The sequence below is a fragment of the Varroa destructor genome, unplaced genomic scaffold (genome assembly GCF_002443255.2).
Source record: "Varroa destructor unplaced genomic scaffold, Vdes_3.0 BEIS01000003.1, whole genome shotgun sequence".
Taxonomy (NCBI): Eukaryota; Metazoa; Arthropoda; class Arachnida; order Mesostigmata; family Varroidae; genus Varroa; species Varroa destructor.
The window spans coordinates 33,123,473-33,149,275 of record NW_019211456.1 but is presented as its reverse complement, the minus strand read 5'-3'; the positions used below and the strand labels follow the sequence as shown (position 1 = coordinate 33,149,275).

Sequence of the window (25,803 nt, the reverse complement as noted above, 5' to 3'; positions counted from 1 at the left end):
TTTTCAAACATCTAGTAAAATATATTTACCTTTTATTTTTAGACACTGGAACGTTTATAAGCCTTGTTTGTTATTCCAATCTCCGCACGCTTTTAGGTTCTGTATTTCTACAAATATGGCATGGATTACTCGCGCTAGGTTAGAAGCCGGAACATGATTTACTATATACCACGATGTAGTGTTTTCCCTAGTGGAGCTTTTAAACGGCCACCCAAACCGTCTAAGCGAACGGCAAACCCAAACTACTTTTTTCGACATAAAAGATGCGCTTTGCAGAGGTCGACTGTGAAAAAGAAAAAAATCATCCTTATACTTTTTAAAATATGTGTGAAAAAAAAATAAATAAAAAATTAAATATACTGCTAACAGATCCGTTTTTTTACAAACGAGTTTTAGAAACGCAGCCAACGCTGTATCAACAAACCGTCGCCACAGAGTAGCAAGGTCTGTTTTGTCGCAACATAAGACGAAACCTGTGGGTCCGGGATACTGGGGAAGGCCACCCTGTCCAGGGACGCCTTTGGGCTGGTCATTTACAGTTGGCGCCAGCTACAGAAAGTCACGGGTGTAGCCGGCTACCAACCAAGGAGAGAAACTAATTTTCCTGAATCTAGAATTCGGCGCCATATGTCTCGATCGTGTTTCTTCTACTGTTTCCTTTCTCGCTCACTCTTTTCGAATACATATAGGTTTGAGGGGAATTTCCTTTCAACCTAGCTCCAGCAGCTTGTTGACCATAGCAGAAGCCAGTTAGTTTTCCCCACTCTCTGCTCCGGTGCCGCGTAGGTTTCAGTGGCCTTGAATTCGAATTCTAGTTCACCTCATATATAGTCGTCGTTCTGTGATTTCATTCGCCCGCCTGTTCCAAACCTTTGCCAAGTCTAGAAGGAAACAAAAAAAGTTTTGGGCCCGCTTTAAACAACACGTTTACTTCAAAGATTTATAAAAGCGAACGGTCGTGTAGCGTAAAGTTCAAAATGAAAATCACACGGTGCGCGTACCCAGTATTCTCCCGAGAGCTTTTTAGAGACAATCTATATTTTTTTATATATATATTTTTCTATATGGTAATATAGTAGAAAAATATATATTTTTTTCTACTATATTACCAAATTATTGAGCAGTATTAATTCAACCGTGATACAGGTATAACTACTATTGTGACATTTCACGCCTTGTGTAGGTTGTATGTAGGTATTGAGACAATTACTATATTCTAATTGTATTGGAAGTAATTGAGCATTTTTGCAGAAATATGCTTTACAGATTATTCGCACACGTTCCAATATCTTCGGAAAAGCGAAATTGAAATCAACGCAGCACTCAGTTAAATACGTGTCGAAATTTACATTTTTCAAAATAACAGTGGTAGGCTGATTGGCCTCTTAACTATGGTAAGAAGGACCCCCCCTTAATGCAAAAATTTGCGATTTGGGTTACCCTGCATTCCGCGACTTACAGAGGACTTCCAGTATGCTGCTAGTCATTCACGCAATAAATAGTAGTCTGATACAGTTAGAAACCAACATACGTGTTAGTAGAAAGAAGGTAGCGTAGCCAACACTTTTGTATTATCGTGATTCGTACCCACAATGTAATCCGTAGTGCTTGTCTCTCTTTTGATATTTCCATTATTTCTGTCTTTCTTTTTCTGTTTTTTGCCGACTAGGTCAGGATCGTTGCTGTGTGAAAGCTTCCTCCTGTTCACCTTCGGTGAGGGAGAGGGACAGAACTACCAGCGGAGTGAAAGGATTCCCCGTTCGAGGGTGAGGGGACTCTTCCGAGGGCGTCTAACAGCAAGTGGGTCGAACTAGCAACCAACCTACCCTTGACCCAAGGAATTGGCGAGGGAGTGAAGTCAGCCCTCTGGGTCCTATGAGTTGCCTGGATGCGTGGTAGGTGCCTGTGTGGGAATGCACTGCTCGTCGGCATTGGCAGTGTCCTCCCTGGGTTTGCTCCTAGCTTTGTATCGGCTCGACCCTTCCTCCTCCCTCCCCACCCACCCGGCGAGGCGCTTAAGGGACAAACGCTCGAAAGATCCGAGCGCCTGCTGATGCTACTGCCGCTGGTTCTGTAGCCGCCGCCTGCTGCTGCTGCTGCTGCTGCCTGTTCATGAATGCTATGGCGGTTCGCTGAACGCGAAACGCGTGAGCTGGTCCCGTAAGAAAGACCTCTAGTGCTCCCTTCCTGTACGATTCGTTTCTTCTACTAATGATTCGCCAACAAATACACCAAAGGATGCCGAGAGCGCGAAAAAATAAGGCACAGTAAACGATTGTCGTAGTAGACGATACTAGAAAAACTAGTTCTGCCTGCTTTTCGTTCAGAAGTAACCTTTCTGTGTGGAAACCTGCGTGATTATTTATTGAGTGGTGGGCCCATGAACTGTGAATCTGTGAGGTGCTACTGCAGACGTTCTGTGCAAGCCCCGACGCGTATGTACGACGTGAGAGATATGGAAAACATTTCGCTGCTTTTTGCAAGATGCGTGGTGGCCATCGGGATATTGGTTTTAGCACCGGCTGCTGCGTCAGCCGGTGGAACACAAGGTGAGTAGTGATTCGATTTGTACCGACTAGAGAAGCGTAAAGTTTTAATTGATGCCTGTGGATACGCAAGCATGCTCGCCGTTCATCTCTAACATACAAAAGTTGAATGCATGTCGATGTACGCAAAAATGTGGAAAAAATCATACTATAAAAAAGCGATGCTCGACGTACGATACCGGCTCTGTTGTTCTGGCCGGAGTGACGTCATACGGAGTTTCCTGAAAACCTGTTGCCGGAAACAACTGGAGGACCGGGTCTGTACGGCTTGATGGCCTGTGCCAGAAGAGCTCGAAATCGCCCGATTCTTCAAGCGGCAGGCAGTGTGAATTCTAAACGTATCATAAAGAAAGGGAAACGCACGCGCATAGCGGGTACTGTTTATCATTGCGTCGTCTTAAGGGAAATCTGTCTTAAGGCATACAAATACTGCTCGTCAATGGAGGATACTGCGAAGTTAAAGAAGGCCTACGCGAAGTATCTCGGAAAAAAGGAGAACGGTTTTTTAGAAGAGATCATTTGACTACATTCGTTTGCATACCGCATGCTGGTGCGTAGGAATATTTTATCAATGTTATATAACATATACTTTAAATGATGTTTTTTTATTTATATCGACTTTGCGGTGGACCAGAAATAGTTGCGCGCAGTTGCTCTAATTCACGTACTAGACCCTCATAGATGTAAACATGGACAATCCGTCTAGTCCCAAGGCCAGCGTAGCTGGTGACAGTGTTTTTTCTTAGCTAATATGATGTCTGCAAGAACGCACACGCAGGATCTGTGGTCTCTTACTGTGCTACCGTCTGAAAGCTATATAACTAGTTGTCATATAAGCGGTCTAGAAGATAACGGTTGACGATAGCTGTGGCGTTGACGTAATCGATAACGACGTAGAATGCACCCTGTCTGGCTGTCGGAGTGGGTCGCATAATGATTGGTGGAACGATGCGTGCACTTTTAAGAGTTCTAATTTAAGATTTGGTTAGTCCCAACTTCTTCTAACAAATTTCAACAATTATAGACAATTCTCCAAATTCCATTCTCATATGCTTAACGGTTTCTACCGTTGGTTCACGTATCTACCTGTATGGCTGACTTTTTTTGACATATCAAAGACGGTACATTGGCTGAAGTAGTAAAAGTTACTTTCAATGAGAAGGATGGCTTTTTCAGTTTCGTTCGACCTGCTTATAACAGAATAGTGCGTCTGTGTAAAAGGAAGGACGCATGCGGAGTGCAGAAAAATCAACACCTTTCCACATGTAGTCGATAGCCGCTTAGGTGGTGATTGAGCTTTTGTTCCTGCGATCGACTCGTTATGATCATCTATGAGGACAAACGGAGACGACGTTCGTATAAATAACACAATGAACGGGGAAGTCTAGAAGACGGCGACGCCACGACAGGTTTTCCTAGTTTTGAGTTTTTGCGGTTGCTGTTTTTGGCTCGGATAGTTTTTAATCGGTTTTCTTTGAGCTTTTAATTTGGCGTTTTCTGTTCAGGCACTATTTCGATGGTCGTACGTACCCATACCCACGTGGCACTACTAGCCACATCCTTTACTTGCGATAAGCTATTTCAGGAATCGACTATAAGAGCTAATGGTTAAACTTGACTTGATCCAGCTGGCCAATTTGTTGGTAGAATTTAACCCAGATTCTTATATTAACAATCAATATTTCATTTTGAAAACTCTATAGGTAAGAATGATACTCCTGTGACGTTGCTAGTGACTCTTTATCATACCCGGAGTCCCTTATCGGCTTAACTAAAAAATAAGATTTTTTGGACAATTCGGACGATTTCTAACTAATAAGTAATATAAATAAGCCTTCAGTAAACAATGTAGCGAGGTAGTATATAGATGATAGTCTTCACATCAACGGACGTACGAATCCTCGTCACGCGTTTGTGTCTTTAGAAGGTGCCGACTTCACTAATTACATAATCGTCTCTATTGTCCAAGTTGTACTACATCCTTTCTGCAGCATGATATGTATCAAAGCAATATTTTCATACATAACTATATTTTGCTTCGCCATTAAGATATGTAAAATGCTGGACACCTTAAATGTTGAAACGAGAAAAACTCATGTAGGACTGTACCAAGCATGGATATAGTTCGTTATTCCATAGCCAGAGCAGAGAAATATCTAAAATTCGCGCTTTGATAGAGCTCGCCAATGGAGTCGCACTATTCTCGTAGAGTTTCCTTACGAGGACAAGGTGCAATGTCCGTGCTAAACGGTATAGCTCTATTTATGTGAACAAAGCTAAGATTCGCCTTAGGTAAGAGATATTTTTTCCCTAGAGTTAGGCTCCTGCAGGAAATATCATCTTCACCACCTATCATACTCATACGATTTGTTGCTCCATATATTTCTGCCAGCTCTCCTTTTTATAGAAAATTGTTATCTAGGGCTATATTTAGGGCCAATCTGTTTCAGTGATGCTAAGGCAAGCAACACAAAACGCTTCACAAAACCGTAAACAAATGTTCACGGTTATTCGTGTTTATGATTCTTACATTTGCGGCTGCTTTTAGTACGGTGGTCATCGCACGAAGAGGTTGCTAGTATTCGATTTAAATTATTTAAATTCAATTTCGCGTTATGATAATATTGAAACTCTGTCAGATAAAAAAAGGTTAATAAGCTCCTTGTACAGGGGTAGAGGATAGCCGGGATGTGCTAGGTAATGGTGCCTTATGTACTATTATACGTTCCGACGGACGCGATTCAAAATCAGCCTTTGGTCGCGAGCTACTTTCTAAGTTAACTTGAGAAGTTAGTTGACACAGTAATTGTTCAGCGATCCGCATACGATAGAACGGTCGATTACACAACTCGTTCCTATGGTTTGCCTTCATCAGTTCACGTAACACGAATTACGAAAAACACGTGCGTACAAAACGAAACGTAGACACGGTGTCGATTTTGCAACGGAGAAACGTGTGATTTCGAAGCGTTTCGTATTTATATTGTTATAGAAAATGATTCTGTGCGACTTCTGCGCACACGTTTAGTTATGGCCGAAAATACTGCGGTTCGAGTAGAACGATCGAATCCTCTGATCATAACATTGATTAAACGATAATGATCGTAGGCAACATGCGTTCATCTGGCAGAGATTAACAGAAAGTATAGTTGTTTCAAACGTAGTTATCCGACAAAAGTCTCACCAAAAAGACAGGGCCAAATTAAGCTATTCTGTGCAAAGATGACAGTCCGCACCGATACGGCCAAACTGCAGACAGCTACAGCGTTGTCTCCGAGTCTTGCAAGAGTTACATTTACTTTTCTAATGGCGCGCAGTTATTCCGCCGATACGCAAATGATCTTCTAATGTGGAGGTGTGGGTAAGAAAGGCCTACTAAAGACAAATGATTAACATTTAGCATCTGATACAGTCAAACTGGATTAGTTTAAAGAGTCCTTTGGGTTTGTGTTCTTATTTCTCAAAGGCCTGCAATTACAATTGAGCCTCTAGACTACTTGAGCTGGCTAGATGTGGCATCAGAACAAATCAGGTAACCACTCTCAAAACAAATGCAGCTTCATTCTCAATAGCATTTTAATAGTAGTTTTAAAAAAAAAAAGGTGTCTGGCACTCTATAGGAAGCGTTACACCTTATATTTGATTATTTGTATCGTGGTGGGTAAATTTTAGAGTATATGAGACCAACTGTTTGACTTGCGCTTGCTTTCCGAGATCAGCAGTATAATTTTTGAGTAAGTTTTAGTCACTTATATAACTTGGTCATTTGAAAGTTTAGAGCAGTAAACAAGCGCGTGAGTTCGTCGATATGGGTCAAGGATGAGCTGTCAATAAAATTCATCTCGATTTTAGTTGCTTCTGTTTGAGTAAAAGGAAACATTACGAACGTTAAGAGGCTATATAGAAATTTGCGATAAAAGTGAATCGTTGTCTGGCGAAGCGTCTGTCCATACGGGTCTCCAGAGCCCAGTTTAGTTTGACCACTACGGCTTAATAATAAGAGCAAGTTGAACTAAAACCCGTACAAACATCTTAAAATTTATGCAGAAGCACACCTGCAAAGTTCAGAAATTTCTCTATTTCGAAACTTATCGTAATGGAGAGTGTACTAAGCAGGTTAAGTCTGGTCTATCGTGAAACATGGACAGCAATTGAAACAGTAGATCAACGAGCTAGCCCGTTGCCACATTCAGATCGTTGTCCGCTACAGCATACCCCAGCCGTCTTATTCGGATACAGCGTTGGAAACCAATAAAAAGTGCCGTGTCAACCTAAAACTCAGGCATAATTGTCGTGGTTCAGACATATAATAATTAATCAGGTCAGCCAAACTAAACGACCCACTGATTTAGTCCTCGTAGTAACGGCCGACCTCGAGGAAAAACGATTGTCGTCATATGGCAAAGTGACGCGACCAGTTAGACGATAATATCAACGGTAAGGTTTTTTGCGAACTTTTTTTTACTGCAATTGCGTACCTAACTCTGAAAAAACATGTTTACCATCAATTTTCATCATCGTCTCTTTTATTTTTTTAATTTTGAGGACCATTTTCGGAATCGTTTCGTAGGATTGTTTTGTGCACCCTGTTACTGATAGCTAGCGTGTGGTGAATGTGCCTGTCTTTCGCCTCTAAATATGCTTACATATATGCAAATAGGCGACAATTAACTTAAAACAGTTTTGCAATATCCACAATACTTAGCTCAGTTATGCATCCTCCGAGGTCACATCTGAGCAGAATACAGCCCGTGTCGTTAGTATTATATGATTATAAATAAGAAGCAGAAACTCCGAGGTTGAGGATTTATCGCGAATCAGGCAGCTGGCAGTTCTGGCTAGCTTATGTATGTTATTAAAAGATTGATGAAGTGACAATGTGTCTGCTAATGTTGTCGAGCTATATGAGATCAATGAATGGCCAGTTTGAACGAGAATGTCGAATTTTCACCTGAAATCCTAGGTGGCAAAAAGGACAAACTCGTAATCAATCTGAGTACAGGGCGATAGCTTTTAATCAAAGCGAGAAAAAAGCGGGCTATATTAATGTGTTAATTAGTTGTAAATACTTTTGATAGTTTGTTTCTCAGGCTGAAAGCTAGCCTCTACTAGTATGATAGCATTAGTTCAAGGCTTAAAAATATCCAAGTACAACACGTAATGTAAACGGTGACCTCGTTTTGCCGCTAACGTAATTCCTTAGCGCTTAGTCACCATCTTGCAATAGCCAAAAGGCGTATAACCATTATGCAATCGTACTGCAAATCTTGATTTACAGATAGTCCCGAACTTCACAAAATTTATATCGATGCCACTCTACGTATGGGAGAAAAGGTCGATATAATGTGTTCCCTTAAAAGGGGCTCGCAGCCGGTCAGTTTTACGTGGTAAGTATCTGTTGCTTTGAAAATTTGTCCTAAAATTGACCTGTTTCATACAAGAGTACCTACGAGCACCGAACGATTTAAGATCCATTACGGCATACACTGATGATAATAATAGCAGCTACCGTGCTACGAGTACGCCACAGATTACGGCCGTACAGTTGCAAATTACCGAATACGTTTTAGCATTCGTAAGCAAAACCTGGAAGAAAATGTACTTTCTGTGCTAAGGAAAATCTGGTTTATTTGGTTTACCGTATATGGGCAATGCATTAGATCGAATACGACCAAACATTGAAGATCTCTGCGAGCAATTTCTTTATTTGGAATATTACTGACCAAACAGAATAATAAGCATGAGCGACCTTATTTAACTACAAACGTTTATTTTCTGGAATTGAAGCTTCCAAGGATGACTCCAAATAAGATTCTAGTTCTTATACCTTTAGACATTTTTATCAAACACAATTCCTAAGAGAAAAAAAACACATAAAGCAAGAGCAATTATTGTTGTAGCTCTCTTTCGCACCTACGAATAGCCGAACGAAAATAACAAGTAACAGATCTTGGCAAATTTATATTTGTTCACTTTTCAAAAACTCTCATTTGTTCGGTAGCAGCGAAGAGTTTCTCAAGAAGCTCCTCAACGTTTCGATTTGAAACCCGTTTACCTCTTACGTCATCCTACATAGCGACGTAACGCCTCAACATACTTATAATACTAGACGTATCGCTAATGCATTTCCCTACCGAAGAGTCGAACGCAGACTGTGGCGGCTTCACGGTTCCAGGCGCAGATCTCTCAAAAAGTATCATCCTACATTGCTCAGGTGTACGCCGTCACCCACAAAAAACTTACGGACATTTGCCCGGTGATATGTTCTATTTGAACTGTGCACCTAACTTTAGAAGGAACACGCAGCAGCTATTCGCCGTATTTCTGTTGGGGTTAGAAAGTGTATCGTACGTGAGTACGTGAAAGAAAAAACTGACTGCGGGCTCTACGACAGTCGACTGTGTGATGATTAACCCAACAATGAAATAATGGTCGGCAATTTACTTGCGTTGTTTTGCTATTTAATACAAGATGCGGTTTTCCTACTAAACTGCAACCGAAAAAAAAGCAGTGTATTATAATACGTTCAATGTGCAGACCGATGCACTAAGGTCAACATACTGTACGTTACGGGATACTGTCTTATAGCGGTTAACTAGTGAAGGAGACTGGTGTTTCACATCGAGGAGGGCTCAATTCCATGTTTCTAAAAAGGACACCGTAGGATTACTAAAACGTAAATGAACTCAAGTAAAAGTTATTTAAGGCATCTGAATGGGTAAACTGAGCTGGACATGACCACTAGACAATCTCGTTTGTTCTCTTCGTTGATTTTCAATATTGCTATAGGTATAAAGATAATCGTCCAATCCGCGCTGGCCAAGATGGCTACCAGTTAGATGAGTTAAGTAGCAAAAGTATATTGACGATTGAACGCATCGAGAGACGGCACATAGGCAATTATACATGCGGCGTAAACAATGCCCTCGGGACAGACTCGTATACCGTTCCTGTTGTCGTAGAAGGTACGTAATTTAAATTACATGATCTATGTATAATGTGATTAAGCTTTAATATATTATTAAAGCACTTGCTTTCAACTCGTCTTACCAACTTTGTTTAACACTTGTCGTCTCATCATTGTTATTATTATCGTTGTGGCTCTACGAATCAAATACTTTACTTTTTTTTATATGTACATTCTAATAATTCATCTTATTTCTCAATTAAATAATCTAACCTGACAGCGTGAGCATTCAGAAATCAACCATATTGCATCCTACCGGCGGTGTGTCTAGGTTACGCTTTCGACAAACGATTTCCAACCTTACTTAGTTAACATCGGAGCCATGTTAACTTGTTGCAGTGTACTACCGTCTGGTGAAGCGTTTCATATATAAATTCACGATTTGGCAACAAGTTGCTTCGCCACTATATTGGTAAAGCTCATGTTTACGTTATTCCGGGTATTTGTTGACAGCTCCTCCGTCGTGGAGCCTGACGCCTTCAGATACAACGGCCCCTACCGCTGGGCGTGTGCTTCTTCACTGTGCGGCCGTTGGCTTCCCGCTGCCCAGGACAAGCTGGGCCCGTCAGAGTGGAACTCGAGAAGAGTTTGTTCCTATACAAGATACAGACAGGATCACTTTGCATAAAAATGGTAAACTATGGTCGAAAAATGTGTGCGTGTTGTTATAATGGCAGCCGTCAAAGTACCCCAGTTCAAACGATGTGCATATATAGAAACGCTTCTACAATATTATATGAGCGTATACTGTAATAACAACGATTCGTGTAAATGCGAGCACCTATCGGTATCAAACTAATGCTAAATAAGCTCAGGTTAGATAATTCGATACGCGTACAAATCATTGTGTACTACCTACCTGTACATCCTTTTTTTGCTTCATGTCTTCATGGAAAAATTACAGATAGAACTAATATATTTAATTGAGAACAGTTTTTACATGCTAGTAGACGAACCGGGTGGAATATGTAAACGTCGTTTCGCGACTGGCACAAACGTAAGCTAGCTTTTCCAGTTCAATTTCCCCCCGGCGATATATTTACGTTGACCTCTCTGATGGAAAAGCAATGTTCGCAATAGAGCTTGGCAGCTTTATACTACTTTACAACTGGCTATTTCAGGAACACTTATAATTAACAATGCAAAGGTTGAAGACGCTGGAATGTACCGGTGCGACGCAGAAAATACGCACGGCAAACTCCGCCAGGCGTTAACGCTCACGATAAGTGGTATGTACGAATAGCCAATTGAATCGTAGCTCCATATGGGTGTGATTATGTTCAAAACAGACGGTTTCTAATGGACTCTATAATGATCGTTAGATGTGTGTCGTTGCCTCATCTCAACGACGGTGAGCGACACCAAAAGACGCATCAATTCCTAAACGAACAAGACCTTGACCGAATTGAGAACAAAGCCCATGGCATAGTAGATGCGCGAAACGTTTCATCACCATCTAAGATCTAACTGTACATCTGTGCCTTGCGCCGATAATAACAGCTCCGCCGACAATAATTGAGCACGACGAAACTTCAACGATCAGACGCGGTCATAGCGTTAAAATGCGATGCGAAGCCACCGGCGACTCACCGATGACGCTCATCTGGACCAAGGATGAACGGCTCTACCAAAACACCTACGTTGAAGGGTAAGCAGTAGCCAGAGTTCGAGGCCGATGATTGTTAATCACCAAATCACTTATGGTTTTTTATTCTACTCAGAACAGTGTCGTCGGACCGCGCTGAACCATTTTCGAATCTAGTTTGCACGTTATTTTTTTGAGAGACAAATGTCACTGATTCCTAACTGTAACTGAACACAGATGGTCTGAAATGCTCTAACAGGAATTTGTCTGATCTCTATATTAATAATGCTATTATTTTAAACAATATTCAAGCCGTTTGTTGTAGTAACTGAAAGTGCTAGCTAAGCACTGAGCTAGCATCCGGCTGTTTTCAATTTTAATAGAACATTTACATCGTGCCTCGGAACAAACCATGCAAGTAACTCTACAAAGTAAGATAGAATACACCTTGTCCGTTTTCCACCTGAAGAGTTGTAGAGGTACCCTACACGACATTAGTATAAGCAGGTATGGGAAAAATAGTCGGACGGCTCAAGATCAGAGCCAGCGAACGACGTTATTGAACACAATAAACTGTCCTCGTTACCACGTGTTTACTTGCACGTATACGTGGGTCGAAATCAACAATAAGCAACTTTCGAGCAATCAATGGTGTGATCATAGCGCATAAAATCGAAATTGAATGACCCCGTTTACAAATTGGTCATAGCAACTGACTAATTTTCTCGAAGCATCCCCATGTTGCCATCGAAGATGGCTAGACCAATTTCTTTAGATATATATATATATATATATGCAGATATATTAGGAGCTTCATTGAAATATCAACCAATCAGTACCTGGAGAGCATACCTATTTAAAGCATTATCCTTGCCAGGGTCTTCAGTTCCACTGGATTCATTAGAGCAGAAACCATGTACAGTTTGAACGACCATAGATTTCTTAATTGAAAATCTGATATGTCTGAAATCCACTGCGATATTCTATAATTTTGCTATAGTTTAACACTCACATCAGCATTTCGAAACATATTCTATTTGCTGTAAATTAATCGTGGTCCCGTATTTTCAATTAATCACACCGTGACAAGAACGAACGATCCTGACTAGTTATTTTTTTCTCTGTATCTAGCTCGGATTTGCTTCTGTTTTGGCTGAAGAGAAAGAAAGAAGCGAATACTAGCGTAAAAGGGTTTCCATCATACTGTGCCGTAGCATTTGCCTTGGATCAATTGTCGTCCCCTCCTATGAGCTATAACGCAGATATGCTGCGAAATGCACGGGTCTCTATCCTTCCCATCGAGTGTTGTGCATGATAGACGCGAGCGATGTCCATGACGAGTTGTCTTTAAATTTAGATATAAGTGACAATCTGAATACTAAATTTTCCTACGAAATCTCAATAACTTATTCTGTTGTTAAAGCTTGAGTATTTTTGGGTCGAACCTTATTTGCCCGTTTCTACAGTTATGACATCATCCAGCGGGTGATGCCGGGTGGGGTTCGATCCGAGCTTCTAATCCACAACACGACCCCGGGTGATGCAGGAATATACACCTGTAAGGTGTCGAATCCGTTCGGCCAAGCCTTGGCACTTACCCGCCTGCAGGTCCTCGGTATGTAAGCGTTGATGGTGGTTGCATGTTCTTCTTGCTAGTACATGTATTTAGGTACTAGCACTTACTGCATGCTACCGTAACCAACGGATGCATTTGGAAGGCGACAGGGACGGATCTCCTAATAAACATTTTGGCATAATTTTCGGCGATTTTCAGAACCTCCATTTCCTCCATTGGCTATCCGAGTAACAAACATTGCAAGTAAACAGGTGCGGTTAAATTGGCAGCCGCCAATTTCGGTCGTGAATAACTACATCGTCAGATACTGGAAAGAGGGTAGTGGTAAGCTTTCTTATTATACCATACAACAACACTTCGTAAAATAATTGTGTAACATCCGCAATTGACTTCATGCGGAAGTGATGAGAAGTTAACATCGGATCTTGTTTAGTCATGAAGATATCCTGTAAACTAGTATATTTGGGCTAATGATATGTTATTGAAGTATTGCAGCATGTTTTTATGACGAGTGCAGATAGGGCAGCTAAACTCGCTTTGAATGGCACCATTTAGGTGTATCGAAGATAAGCCGTAAGCTCTCGGTGCTGTCAATAGTTGGATCGGAAACTTCTGCATTTTTGGCGGATTTGCACCCGGGCACAACTTATGGGGGTTATATGCTCTCGGAAAACGGAGTTGATACCTCCGGCGAGTCTGGCTTCTTCAGATTCACGACTTTGGAAGAACCCCCGAACGCATCACCTCTCGACGTCAAACTCCTTGGTGTTGGAGCCAGGTTCCTCAAAATTCAATGGAAGGTAAACTAACAGCCGCAGCGAAACGGGCGTCATAAAGATAAACCTCACTGATTAATTCCAGATTTGACAGGCATTTTTCTTGTATAATTATACATACAAAGCTATTGGTATTGAACGTTTCTAGCCCGAATTTACGAGCTCGGCTTTTAGTATATTTGTAAAACGAGGAATTCACCCGAGTAGGGAAACGCGTAAAAGAATAGTCTGATAAAGTGTTTATTGGTAAATCAATGGGGTGGAATTTTGCAAAATTTTAACTCAATGCACAAATATCATGCAAAAGCATTCTCACACGCTTAACCTCTTAACAAGTTGCTATCGGTCCGGGCTTTTCGATAAAAGTTAAAAACAGATACTTTCTTTTAATAGTGGAAATATTTATACAGATGGCTATAATTCATGCAGGTTTTTGAAGGGCAGTTTTTTCCCAACCATGGATTAATCCTTTTTTCTAATGTAGGCGGTTCCCGAAGACCATAGAAATGGGAAAATTACCGGCTACAATGTTGGCCATAAACAGTTTGATTCGGATGTCCCATTCACCTTCGAACAAGTGCAGGGTGAGCCCGGAGAGGCGATTATACGCGGTTTACAACCAAACACAAAATACGCCGTTGTCGTACACGGATTCAACTCGGCTGGTTCGGGACCACCCAGTCATCGATTAGTCATTACGACTCTGGATAAAGACCTTCCTGGTCCACCGAACTTCGCCGTCTCTCACGTTACCTCGAAATCGGTTTCGGTGCAAATTCGTGAGAAAGCAATTACAAGTCACGTGACTCGTAAGTTATCCAAATCTCGAATTGATCTTAATCTTGCATATGCGTGAACGCTTAAAGGCTTGATCAGGGTAAGTTGATTAGATCGTGACAGCAAAAGTCAAGCTTACATTTTCAGCTGTGATTTTTTCTGGTTACGAAAACCAACATCCCTTTTCTAATAGAACAAAATCAACAAAAAGAAACTGTGTATTTTAATCGCTACACACTAAGTAGACTGTGACGAGACTCTGACGCTCCCGTAGTTTTCCGATAGAAATGCGAAGCTTACAGTCGAGGATCGACAATCAAGTGAGATAAATTGACAAGTAGCGTTTATGAACTTCTTTCAACGCGTCCAGGTTTCATAATCCCCAAGGTTATTAGCAGGAAGTTATCAAGCACTTTCTGCTTCGTGCAATATTGTTTACGAAGTGCTTTGTAAACGTCATTGCACGAACATTATTATCTATTATTTGTAAAAGGACTTTTTTAGGAAAGATTATTGTCCTCGCATGAGGAACAGTTAGGCCAGTTTTTTTCTAGTTGGCACACACTATATCTAGACCACTTTATCTTTTGTATGCATACAATAATGGCATACAAATATACCCAAACGTATTGAAGAAAATATCCGTCTATGCCAATAGCAAACATTTGCAGTGTTGGCATGATGGCAAATGTTGGGGGGGGGGGGGGGGGGGTAAGAAAATAAGGAGGGCTGATGATCTGCGGGAAATATATTAATAGAGTTTTCATTTCCTCTAACAGACAAATGTTTGTTTTACGGATAAGGTGATCTTTTCCACAGATCAAATCTTCTACTCTATTATTCTCTTTATACTGGGTCCGGTTGGTTTAATCCTCATATCCGACCAGCTTCACGATCATCACCACGTTCACCTTTTGACTGTGAAGCTGCTAGGTCCTCATGCGGCGCTGGCTTCGTTTATGCGCGGTAGCCAGTCTTTGTTTAGCTTTCCAGGGCAAACGCTGCCACAGCTCGATTTCTGGCGGTTATAAAGATTAAGCACACATAGTCATGATGAAACGATTCTCGCTATCCGGCAGGAGCTAACGAACAGCTATAAGAAGATCCGCTTCCTTTTCTCATATATAAAGGTGATCGCCTGTCTCAAAATGACGCAATCAAATGTCATGGAAGGAATTTCTTGTGGTTTCTTCATAGCAGGAGCAATTTGGCCAGATTACACAAGAAACAATTGATATTGATCATCTACTCATTTCTTCAGTTACGTGTGATCAAGGCCAGATAAAGACATAATAGGATGGTTAAAAATACATTATCTTCTTTTTGTCATCTGATTTAAGATTACGAGTAAAGTTCTGATGCATACATGTTGAATATAGAATACGACCAAAATTGAATGGATTTAGAATCGGGGAGAAATCATTGGTTGCATATTGTTCGACTCTACGATACACAATAATAAAGCGAGAGAAAAACTGTCTAGAAAAAAACTTACATAAGTTAGAAGGGAAAAAGGTCAAATGTAAATCTAACCGTGTGCCAAAAATGTGCCCACGTACATTTAGATCGTTCAGCAAAAAAGGCATCTCCTGTCCGTGACGAACAGTAATAAAGACCAGTTAAAAGAAGGACTACCGCGTAGAATGAACCGAAATCACTTGTCGATGTGTGCAATAAAAATGCTTGAAATAGAAATGCCATATATACATACAATCGTATGTATTTACCTAAAAATTACTGCCGGTACCGTAGAACATGGGTTTGCCAGATGATCTGGGTTTTTTTTTTCTGCTAAATGTTTATTGTTCGAAATGTCAGGTCCACAGTCACTTTAGTATTGCGTCAGACATACGCATATAAATGTTTACGGATGGCGTAAACATTCGTCCGCAGATGCATATAATTACCTCTGTTACTGCTGCGCGACGTAAAATGATTATCGTTTAAATTCGTAATTACTAGAAGTGATAAGTAATCATCAACGTTAGCGTTGATACCCTTCACACCTAGATACTGCAGTCACGCCTTCTTGCGACCCTAAACGGCTTACCTAGCCGAAACTTTTTATACAAATTGGCCCATAGTTATTATGATACGTTACCTTATCAAAGGTTCTCTGTTGCTGTAGCGAGTATTTCGATGTTGTATCAAAATAAAGTTACCCTTCTTTCGTCGCCCACATTAAAGATGCTAGATGTGTGTGATGCGCTTCTTTAATCGCCCAAACCCAGAGACGTGATTGCGCAAACGTATATCGTAACAGCGTGATTTAGAATTGCATTACATTTTAATGGAAGCTTGATAAAAGCTCACCTTTATACATGCAACACGTTAGCTAACGTTGATGTTATGTTTCTTTTTTCGTTCTGCTAAGAATTTGTGTTATCGTATCGGGAGACCGGTATCGACCCATGGAAAAGCGTATTTTTCCCACCACATACCCACACACTGAACGTGGAAGGACTCCGTCCAGAGACCAACTACGAAATCACGATCGCTTCTTACAGCGTCCACGGACGGGGTGAAAGCTCAAAACCGATGGCATTTAAGACCACAGCAAACGGTATAATTTTGTCACTGTAATCGAATATATTATGTCTTAATAACCATATAAAAATCGGCATACTAGGAGATATGCTCATCGGAGGATGGATGAAAATTCTAGCGTAATAAACACTCTTGTTGAAAATCTCAAAAATTACGCACTTGAAATGTAATGTTGGAAAAGTAGCGTTTCCTTTTTAGTAAAAAGACCTATGTTTATATTTTTCCATTAATGGTATATATGTATTTCTATTCACTATTAAATTATGCGTATTTGACGTGCTGTAATTGTGTCGCGGTTAACACAGATGAGGCATCAAAGACGATCCTTGCCGCCCATAGCGGGCTCCTGACAGCGGAAAACGTCGAAATCGTCCTGAGTGAGCCTCGCCTATTTCTTCCATTGCTGTTCTGCCTGACCCTTGTTGTTTCATCAATCGTCACGGCTTACGCATGCTATAAGCGCGTTGTAGCCAAGTACAGTGCGTGTCACATACGGACGTTAATTTGACCGATATTTACAATTAAGTTTAGGAAAATACGCTATACGCTCAATGAACATCTTGCATGTATACTGGACAAAAGTGTACATAAACCGTGCTATCTCATATATTGACATATATCGTGCGAAAGCGAACTTCCGCTTCGGGTGACCCGTCGTAATTATGGCACACTTTATAATAATATACCTTCACTTTATTGTGTGAGGAAGCCCACTGAAACGTCCGGCCATTTGATTGTCTAGCACTTGTGAAGACCTAGTGTAAACGACGCGTTCTATTTTTTGCTCTGCCAATATGATCTAGCGATTGTGTCTGATCCTTTGGCTGGCAAAACATGTTCTACAATAGCTATCCTGGACCATCGTTGTCTCCTCGAACCAATTTTTTGATAGTTCATGCTAACGATGAAGCCTCTGACTGAAAGTTCGCTCGAAATGTGGCCATTACAGATCGATGTCTATTTAGGATAAGCTGGAGATACGTTTTCTTCTCCATTGTACAGTGATAAAATAATAAAAATGATTTCATATACTGTTACATGCATACTATGCAATGTTAAAAGAAAATACATACGAACCCCAGTCCTATTTTCCTCTCGGATTCGAATATGACGTACGTTAACAGGAACACTGTAGACCTTTTTTTTTTGCCAATGCGATATCAGCCGAAGGCGGATGCGACTCTGATTCAAACCCGCGAAATCTCTACATTGATTCGTATGATTGGCTGCTTCTAACCTACATAGCAGTTTCGTATAACGGTCTTTCGTGAGACTCTAATGAAACAGTCGAATTACACCGTCGAAGTAATATGTCTGGCTCCTACGAATCGAATCGAATACTGACTGCCTAGTAAATACATCTCAAGGTGCTTCAAGTTCTCAAATAGATGATTAATTAACTTAATTTTCCCTGCTGCTCCTGATGAAAAAATTGGGATGTAGCTGTCGCGAACTAGATTATAAAATGGCGGGTTGTATGGTTGGTTATGCCTCGTTCAGTACAACGGCATATCTTGCGCTGGCAATAAATATAATACCGTAGCTTTTTTTCAGCTTTGGTTATGGCTCTTTACGCTTGCATATCTCGCTATGCTTACATATATCTTGTGTTTAAAGGTATTTGTTGCGTGTACGCTCATGTGTTTTTGTTGAATGTTCGTGCCTGTCTGTGTCCTACGCGTTGTTAATTTCAGCGGTGTTCAATAGTCCTACAGGAGGAGCGCCGGTACTTCAATACCAGACAGTTCAGGGCCCCTACGGAGTACTCGAACGAGAGTACTGCGTTCTCCAACAAAAGCTCTATGGCGCTGCTGGTGGAGGCTATTACGGAATGGGGAAAAATGGAGAAATGATGTACGATATGCCGTACGATGCCGTCATCAGCACATCGTTGCCCGTCCATAATGCTGCAGCTGCTCAGCAAATACCTGAATCCACTTCGGCTGATACCGTTGCAGCTCTGGCAGTACGTAACACGACGCGTTTACTGAGCCAACACAAAATCAACTGAGGAAATCCGAGCCCGCTTTTATGGAGCAGTTTACCTTTCCTTAAACCTACACATAGCTATTGAGTTAATTAGTAACTCATCAGTTAACTATTTAACTAACTAGTCAATAATTAGCTAATGAGTCCTGAGAATGTTTGCACTAACAGCTTCATAACGGCAATGGCTGACTTCAAACCGACTGCCATATGCCGGTTGAGGAAATCGGCCAAATGGCGAATTTTCTCATTGGATCTTTCAAGTCTTACGTCCGATACCGCCGTTGGCTCCCAGCACGGAACAAAGTGTGTGTATACTCGGATTCGAACGTAGACCACAATATGTGTTTCAAAGACTAGCGTGCAAATACGCTACCCACCGAGCAATCACGAGAAGACGCGGTAGCTTACGCCATTGATATATGGCTTTAGGTCAGAAAAGGTTTCATTTGCTTCTATTGCGTGTGTCTGTCAATTGTTATGCACGTCGCTCTCGTGTGCAAAACGGAAGAAACATGTGTATTTTTCGTAATTTATTTTTGAAATAGAAGCATCCCCTAAAAAGCCGTTGTTTACGTAGCATAACTTCAGTAATTCTAGTTATGATCTAGCTTACTCACGCAATTGGGCCGACACAAGCTTATTCCTGCTTGCAAAGGGGTGCTGCAGTTCGAAATTCCATGTTGTCCCAAATATGGTGATGTTTCAAAAATATTGGGTATATCAAACGCCATCACATCGGCGGCGAAAACTTTTGTTTAGGAGACGTAAACAGTTCTATGGTTGACGGTGTATATCGCGCTCAGATTTACTGTTATCTTATTTATTCCGAAGTCGAAACAGCGAGTCTGAATCGGTGTCTAGCGCTTGTCCAGAGCAGGAAGTGTTTGTAAGTTTAGGCCAACAGCCTTACATGAAACAGGAAACAAACGAAAACAAAGCAATTGGATTCAACAGTGTTCCATTACAATCCATGTCAAGTAATTAGGTGAACGTTGCATCTGTCACGTGAGTTGTGTAACGTAGATTACGGTGTGAAAGTATGGATCAATTATACCTTTGTGTATCGGGTTGGAAAATAGGTTCCGGCACGCTATTTGTAAGCCAAAAAACCAGAGCAAGCAGAAGGAAGTACAATGCTTAGATTTAGGCCGGTTAAGGGTAGTCTGAACGTGATTGATCGAGGCTCGATTAATAGTTGACAATCAGTAAAAAAAAGCCGCTCTGCAGCTTTACGAATAGAATCGATTGCATGATTAGATGCTTTTTGAAAACTGCAGCTAAATATAGTAATCAATACTATCACATTATTTACAGCAGCCAAAGGACTGTTACACGATGCTGAAGGGAAAAGACAATCGACAATCGTACATTGTAGCGCCCGCCGTTCCCGAAAAGGACGAAGCTTTGCGAGCCACCCTTCGCGCCGAAAAGGCGATGAAGATCCGTAAAGAACTTCAGGAGGCTCGCGCGAACGGCACCATTATTCAAGCTGATATTCATTCATCCGATGACTATGTCAACGATGAGGTTCGTAGACTGCTCTTACCGTTTATTCTGCGTATCAATCCACTATCGAGTCTGTAACCCTAATTTACTGGTGGTCGTATTGAAAGTTAATCGTAACCAACCTCGGTTATTACAGGTAATTAAACATACGTCTCGATTGGGCATCAAATGGTCTATCTGGTTGCTAAATTACCTTCAGGCAGTTTACTATTGAGTACAATAGAGAAGTAATTTTCTTTTAGAGTCGATACGAAATTTGAGCGAAACATGCCAATATGATTTAAGAGCCCATATACACGAGGCTGTACGAAGCCGCAGAAATTCTTCGAATTGAAAAAACCTGTAGCATTTTCTGATTTGGAACTGACACCATGTTCTGGCAAAGATAGCCACAATTTTCTTGTGCTAGAGTAATGTTTCGAACTTTCTCGTATATTTTTTTATATATTCGTGTGTATTTTTTTTTTTATTACACACGCGATAAGTGTATCAAGTACAACTGATTTCTCTTTAACTGGTTGATAGCATTCATATTACTCGAACGTAGTTAGCTTTCACCGCTAAGCTCGATGCAGTCTTTTGCTGTGAAGTACACGCTGTGGGGATGGCGTATCGAGTCCTTCACGCATTTGGTGACTTCGTCTCCGACGACGATAATAACAGCAGACAAGCGCATAGCTATCAAAATAAACCTTCAATGAGTGCCCGGTCGTAGACTAAAGCCGGCAGCCAACTACTCGGCAATAGAGAATGACGCTATAAACGTTTTAGGCCTAAATCGTATTTTGTTATTCGTGGTTGTGTTTTTACGAATCAGAATGAAACCAGCAACATCTTCTCATATGGACCTAATCGTTGGCATCGTTCGTCGTTCCTAACCCTCTATACAGTTAATAACAGTATGCAATTGTTTACGTTACGTTGTTACTTATGATTTAAGTGGCTCACACAGAAGTCAACCCTTTATCGTCGTTATTTCTTGTATTGGTCAGTTGTTAATGTACTCTACAAACGACAGGTCACGAAGAATTCTAGCGAGGAGCTTATCCATCGCCAAATTTTCACTCACACATACATATTTCTATCGAAGAAAACCAAATGTTGTGTTCTTTGCTCAATAGTACCCTATGAATCAATGAGCCGTAGCTACACGACCCGTTTCGTGTGTCAATGGGTATAAATTTAACCAAACTCCAGAATTTTATCATATCTTGACCGTTACTTTCCCCATTTATATGAAGACTGTCCGTTCTGTTAGAATGTGCCTTCAATAAGAGCGTATTTTGGTATGGCAAATGACAATAGTGAAACTGCAGGTGCAGGACCAACTCAATTGTTGTCAATAAAGGTTTATTGTTTTTGCTTTTTATAACTTTATACACTGTGATTTTTTCTATCTACGCTTAACGCTATCGACTCATCTCTTGATCTAGCCAATACAGCATCCGAAAACTAATATATTGACGGTCTGTAGATGAGCAGATGGTAATCACAGCAGTATTGCGGGAAAATGAGGGTTCGTAGTAACTCCATAACGCAACGGAGCTCGTCACTTGCAGAAGATATGAGGTGAAGCGAAACAAGAAGGAATTACGCAGTCTGTTGGATCATCTCAGGCGGTTCTGGAGCTTTAGATCGGGGTCATGTGCACAGAGTAATCGGGAGAAAAAGATAGTATCGGGCATCTCCGACCAGTTTTTGGGGTAACATATAGATAGAAATGGTTTTAGACAATCTTCTAAAATATTGAACGTATTTTAGACGATAGGTAATCAAGAATAAAACTGCTGTGTACGTCCCTGTATGGGTGCAAATGCGAGACAATAGAATCAATACCTATCCAACAGCAACACACATATAATGGTGGCTGGCGTTGGATAAACGACGTAAACGATCAGTGTTGGGCACCGACCACAAATTCTCTGTGACGGCAGAGTTTCTGCTAAAGCAGGGATCCAGCTGTGATATAAGTTATAGTATCTGCTTCCGATCTGTAAACTAGATGGGAGCTATTGAGTTCAATGTCAAGGAATTTTCACATGTTCAAGTTGATTCTGACGCGTCTTAACGTATATATGTCGATACGCCTTTACCTTTTACTTTAATAGCGAATTATTTCTTTTATGGCCCCATCTATCGTGTTAATATTATGCCAAATAAATTGTTATATAACTGATTTCGTTCGGCAGAGCGAGGCAAAGGATGGCACATTCATACAGCCCACGGAGAACTCAGATCCCGAAGACACAGATAACGACGGCGATGATATGGAGGAGCCCGAGAACCATACGGAGCCAACTGAGCTTGGAAACTCCTCTACCGGAGATTCCAATCCGGACGTTAAAGGTAATAGATGCAATAATTGTACTGCCACTACAACGATAGCATCGTTCATGTATACCTGTACCGTGTATACCATGTACACAGTCATTCGGCATCATCATCATCGCCTTCGTTGTCTAGATGACGCCATCAATTAAGCATACCGTCAAGGCGATTGCCTTATCTGCCACCGTTTCCGTCATCATCTTTGAACGATATATTATCACGGGCTTCAGTTGAAAATCGGTCGATACAGGATGGACCCCGAAAAATATGAAAATGCTTTAATGCATACTTTACCATTTATTCTAAACCTTCGCGTTGCAGCTGTCACACTAACAGCCATGATATGATGGCAGCGAAAATCGTTATCTAGCTTTTCTAATTGTCGCTACCATCAGGCCCTGACCTACTGCTAGCAAATACTAACACCAGCCCTTTAAACCCGTCACGTACCTTGACAGGAGACACGTCCGACCGAATGGATGCGACCGAACTTTTAATGAAGAGTCCATCAGATACTGCGGTGATTCCTATTGAGCCGGAACCTGCACCACCTGCTCTACCCGCGAAAATGAAGCATTTACTCCCATCTCCGACGGCACTAACACCAGTCCCTTTTTCGGTCACCATGCCAACCATCGAAACAGATATTGAAGGTCCGATATCTTCAACGACACCTATTCACATCGTTCCGGATCTTCCGTCACCCCCTGTTGATGACTACGATGTCAACTGGCCGGCACCCCCGCCTCCGGAGGGGCTCGAGTAACTAGTTAAGCTGCAGCGAATGTGATGCGTCGCATGCCTCATGGTGCGGGATCAAGGAGAACGTTTCGTTCCGAGAGATGCGCAAAGCGTGCGATAGCTACACTGTCATCTAGTCATTTTAGTTGATCGAGTCATCCTAAAAACATGGAATAATGGCGGTACTTTATGCAATAAGAAGACAGGGAAGTAAACAGGCGTACACACATGAATATAGTAAACAAAGGGGTATGAAGTCGGTTCTAAAATGCTGACTAATAGAAGTAGCCGAAATTGGCGATCTACTTCTTATGAAGGAACGTAAGCCTACTGAACCGTTTCGACCTGTCAGAACCTATGGAAACGGATCGAAAAGCGTGTAACAGTTGAAACAGTTGTGCCAGAACATCGTTGAACATTGAAAATCGCAATGGTAAGGATAGAGCTAAGAGAGTAGCCTGGATATATACGTGCGTTACGACAGCCTATGTACGCATGCTAAGAGGCATTCAACTTCAGAGTGACAAAGCTGTGGCTGTATGTGAACCCGTGCTTACGTCGGTTACTTTTTTTTTAGGTTAGGTTTGTGGGCTCCGCTAGTTGATTGGTGAGCGATTGTGTGACTGCAGACAATATCGGATGTTAATAGTGAAGTGACTGCGATATATAATCCTAATGTGGAAAGTACGCTGGGAAAACTGAAAGTATTTGTACATGAAAAAAAGTACTGCGACTGCGCAAATCGTCCCTATAGGTATATGAAGCACTTTTAATAGTGAATTATAAAAATATGCAAAGATGGTATTGAACAAGGAACATGCAGCTGCCAGGTGAGCCTTGCACGATGGTGTGCCGGTGGTGCCATTTCGAAAATTACCACTAACCGTACAAAGAAAGACGTGCAACGATTCCAATAATGAGCGACATGCAACATGTGCACTATAGACAATCTAGGAAGGCTTAAATTTGATCTAGGCGAGTAAACCACATTTTCTTACTGACACCCATAACAAATCTTCTATAGGCTCTAGCGAATATACGCGCGGATACGTCTGAACAGCTTGCCGCTCAAAGTGCAAGAAACGATAAAGTTCACGCCTTATTAGTAACGATGGTAAACAAGCTGACTTACTGAATGGGAACACGGACAATTATGGGACGATGTCAAATAATACTACACACTATAGCGATGATACCAGACTTTTTATCAGAACAACGTTCAGGTACTTCCTGATATCGCGGGTGCTACTATTAAAGGCGTTTAGTCGTACGGACACTAACGTTGACACTCAAGAACGCTCACGACGTATTGGAGTCGGGTGGGCTGAGAGAAAGCATGCCGGAACTAGCTCACGGGTGGGCTGAGACGATATATTTATAAACACAATTTACGGAAAGCGTAAAAGACAGCGTGAGTGTAGGTGACGCAGATGATTGAGTTTTCGAACAAATATTCATGTGCGATTTCGGTAATACGTAAAAAGTATATACTGCCAAGTGATTTAATGGCGATCAACAAAGCGGTACGAATGGAAGCCCCACCGGTGTACTTCATCTGGTAACATATCTAGTACATCTAATGGTTGTTATATAATATTTGCACTTTTTTTTTTTTCTATTATTGTATTTCCATTTCTGTGATTTGGGGATATGAAACAAACGCGAAGTAACATGATTCAAATAGAGGCTGAGCCGACACACAAGCATGATATTACCGTTGGCTATATACGGCAACACTATATACATAGCATTTGTATTATTTCTACGTTTTGTATAATACTGCTAACTGTGTAAATATATAAAAGACGAATAAACAGAAAAATCATTAGAGAAATTTATGTCTATTTGGAAATGATTCAGTTTAAAAATGGAAATGATATTTATTTAGTTAATTGTCGCTGCGTGAGGGTAAGAAATTCAACTCAAACCCATGAAAACCTTCTGGTGGTGTTATATGGGGCATGGCCATAAGGAACTGCAGTTTTAATTTCAACCAACTTACGAAATGTTCCAGTTGTTTTTCAAACAGGATCCAACAGCCTGATTTGTGTAAACGTTATGTAACTGTTAGTCCGTATATATACGTGTATCGGTCAACTCAACCATCACTGCGATTTACTGTCAGCGGCCCTAACTAACATTGTCACCGATATGACGCATTGTAGATGTTACTGAAAGCATGGGGCAGGTGCGCGTTCATTCCGTACATGCTACCTGTAACCGTACATGCGAAATCATCGTAAAAATCATGCACACCATTGCTCGAGAACGAACGATCAATATCTAAATAGAGTAAATTGTGCAATATTCTGAAACTAGGAAAATACTTTAACACAGAATCGTACGAGCCAGAATCCATATGACGTGTCTGTGGCCGGCTCAGTACAGATGACTAGGTACCTTTTTCTGTTTGTCTGACGCAGTGTTATGGCGCGTTAATCTCCCTTCCCAACTTCATGATACGA

At 41.2% G+C, this 25,803-nt stretch overlaps 1 protein-coding gene and 1 long non-coding RNA gene across 7 annotated transcripts in view; one reads left to right on the top strand and one right to left on the bottom strand.

Annotated features, from left to right (window-relative positions):
• LOC147756845 (uncharacterized) overlaps positions 1–23,184 on the bottom strand; it is a 53,653-nt gene extending 30,469 nt beyond the window's left edge. Inside the window, exon 1 of the long non-coding RNA XR_015323626.1 lies at positions 23,048–23,184. This is a non-coding gene — a long non-coding RNA (uncharacterized LOC147756845). The remainder of the gene's footprint in view (positions 1–23,047) is intronic.
• On the top strand, positions 1,961–25,176 carry LOC111246586 (cell adhesion molecule Dscam1-like). 6 transcript variants are annotated; one of them, XM_022796421.2, is made up of 16 exons: positions 1,993–2,549; positions 7,825–7,933; positions 9,336–9,511; positions 9,967–10,146; positions 10,635–10,742; positions 11,014–11,161; positions 12,565–12,713; positions 12,873–12,992; positions 13,230–13,474; positions 13,935–14,259; positions 16,602–16,790; positions 17,080–17,253; positions 18,469–18,740; positions 20,078–20,290; positions 22,459–22,615; positions 23,056–25,176. In XM_022796421.2, the coding sequence occupies exons 1-16, from the start codon at positions 2,381–2,383 to the stop codon at positions 23,361–23,363; spliced, it is 3,042 nt and encodes a 1,013-aa protein (XP_022652156.1). In that variant the 5' UTR covers positions 1,993–2,380; the 3' UTR covers positions 23,364–25,176. The 6 variants fall into 6 exon arrangements, with proteins under 6 accessions (XP_086839611.1, XP_022652156.1, XP_022652157.1 ...); XM_022796422.2 differs by having other exon boundaries at positions 12,873–12,998; positions 17,080–17,151; XM_022796420.2 differs by having other exon boundaries at positions 12,873–12,998; positions 20,081–20,290.
• Positions 25,177–25,803: the final 627 nt, after the last annotated feature.

What these genes read in the sequence shown, in the direction of transcription:
- LOC111246586 (XM_022796419.2), top strand. Translation starts at nt 2,381, where the DNA reads ATGAACTGTGAATCTGTGAGGTGCTACTGCAGACGTTCTGTGCAAGCC. An exon ending in CAGCCGGTCAGTTTTACGTG is followed by an intron (nt 7,934 to 9,335) that starts GTAAGTATCTGT and finishes ATATTGCTATAG; the next exon opens with GTATAAAGATAATCGTCCAA. An exon ending in CGTTCCTGTTGTCGTAGAAG is followed by an intron (nt 9,512 to 9,966) that starts GTACGTAATTTA and finishes ATTTGTTGACAG; the next exon opens with CTCCTCCGTCGTGGAGCCTG.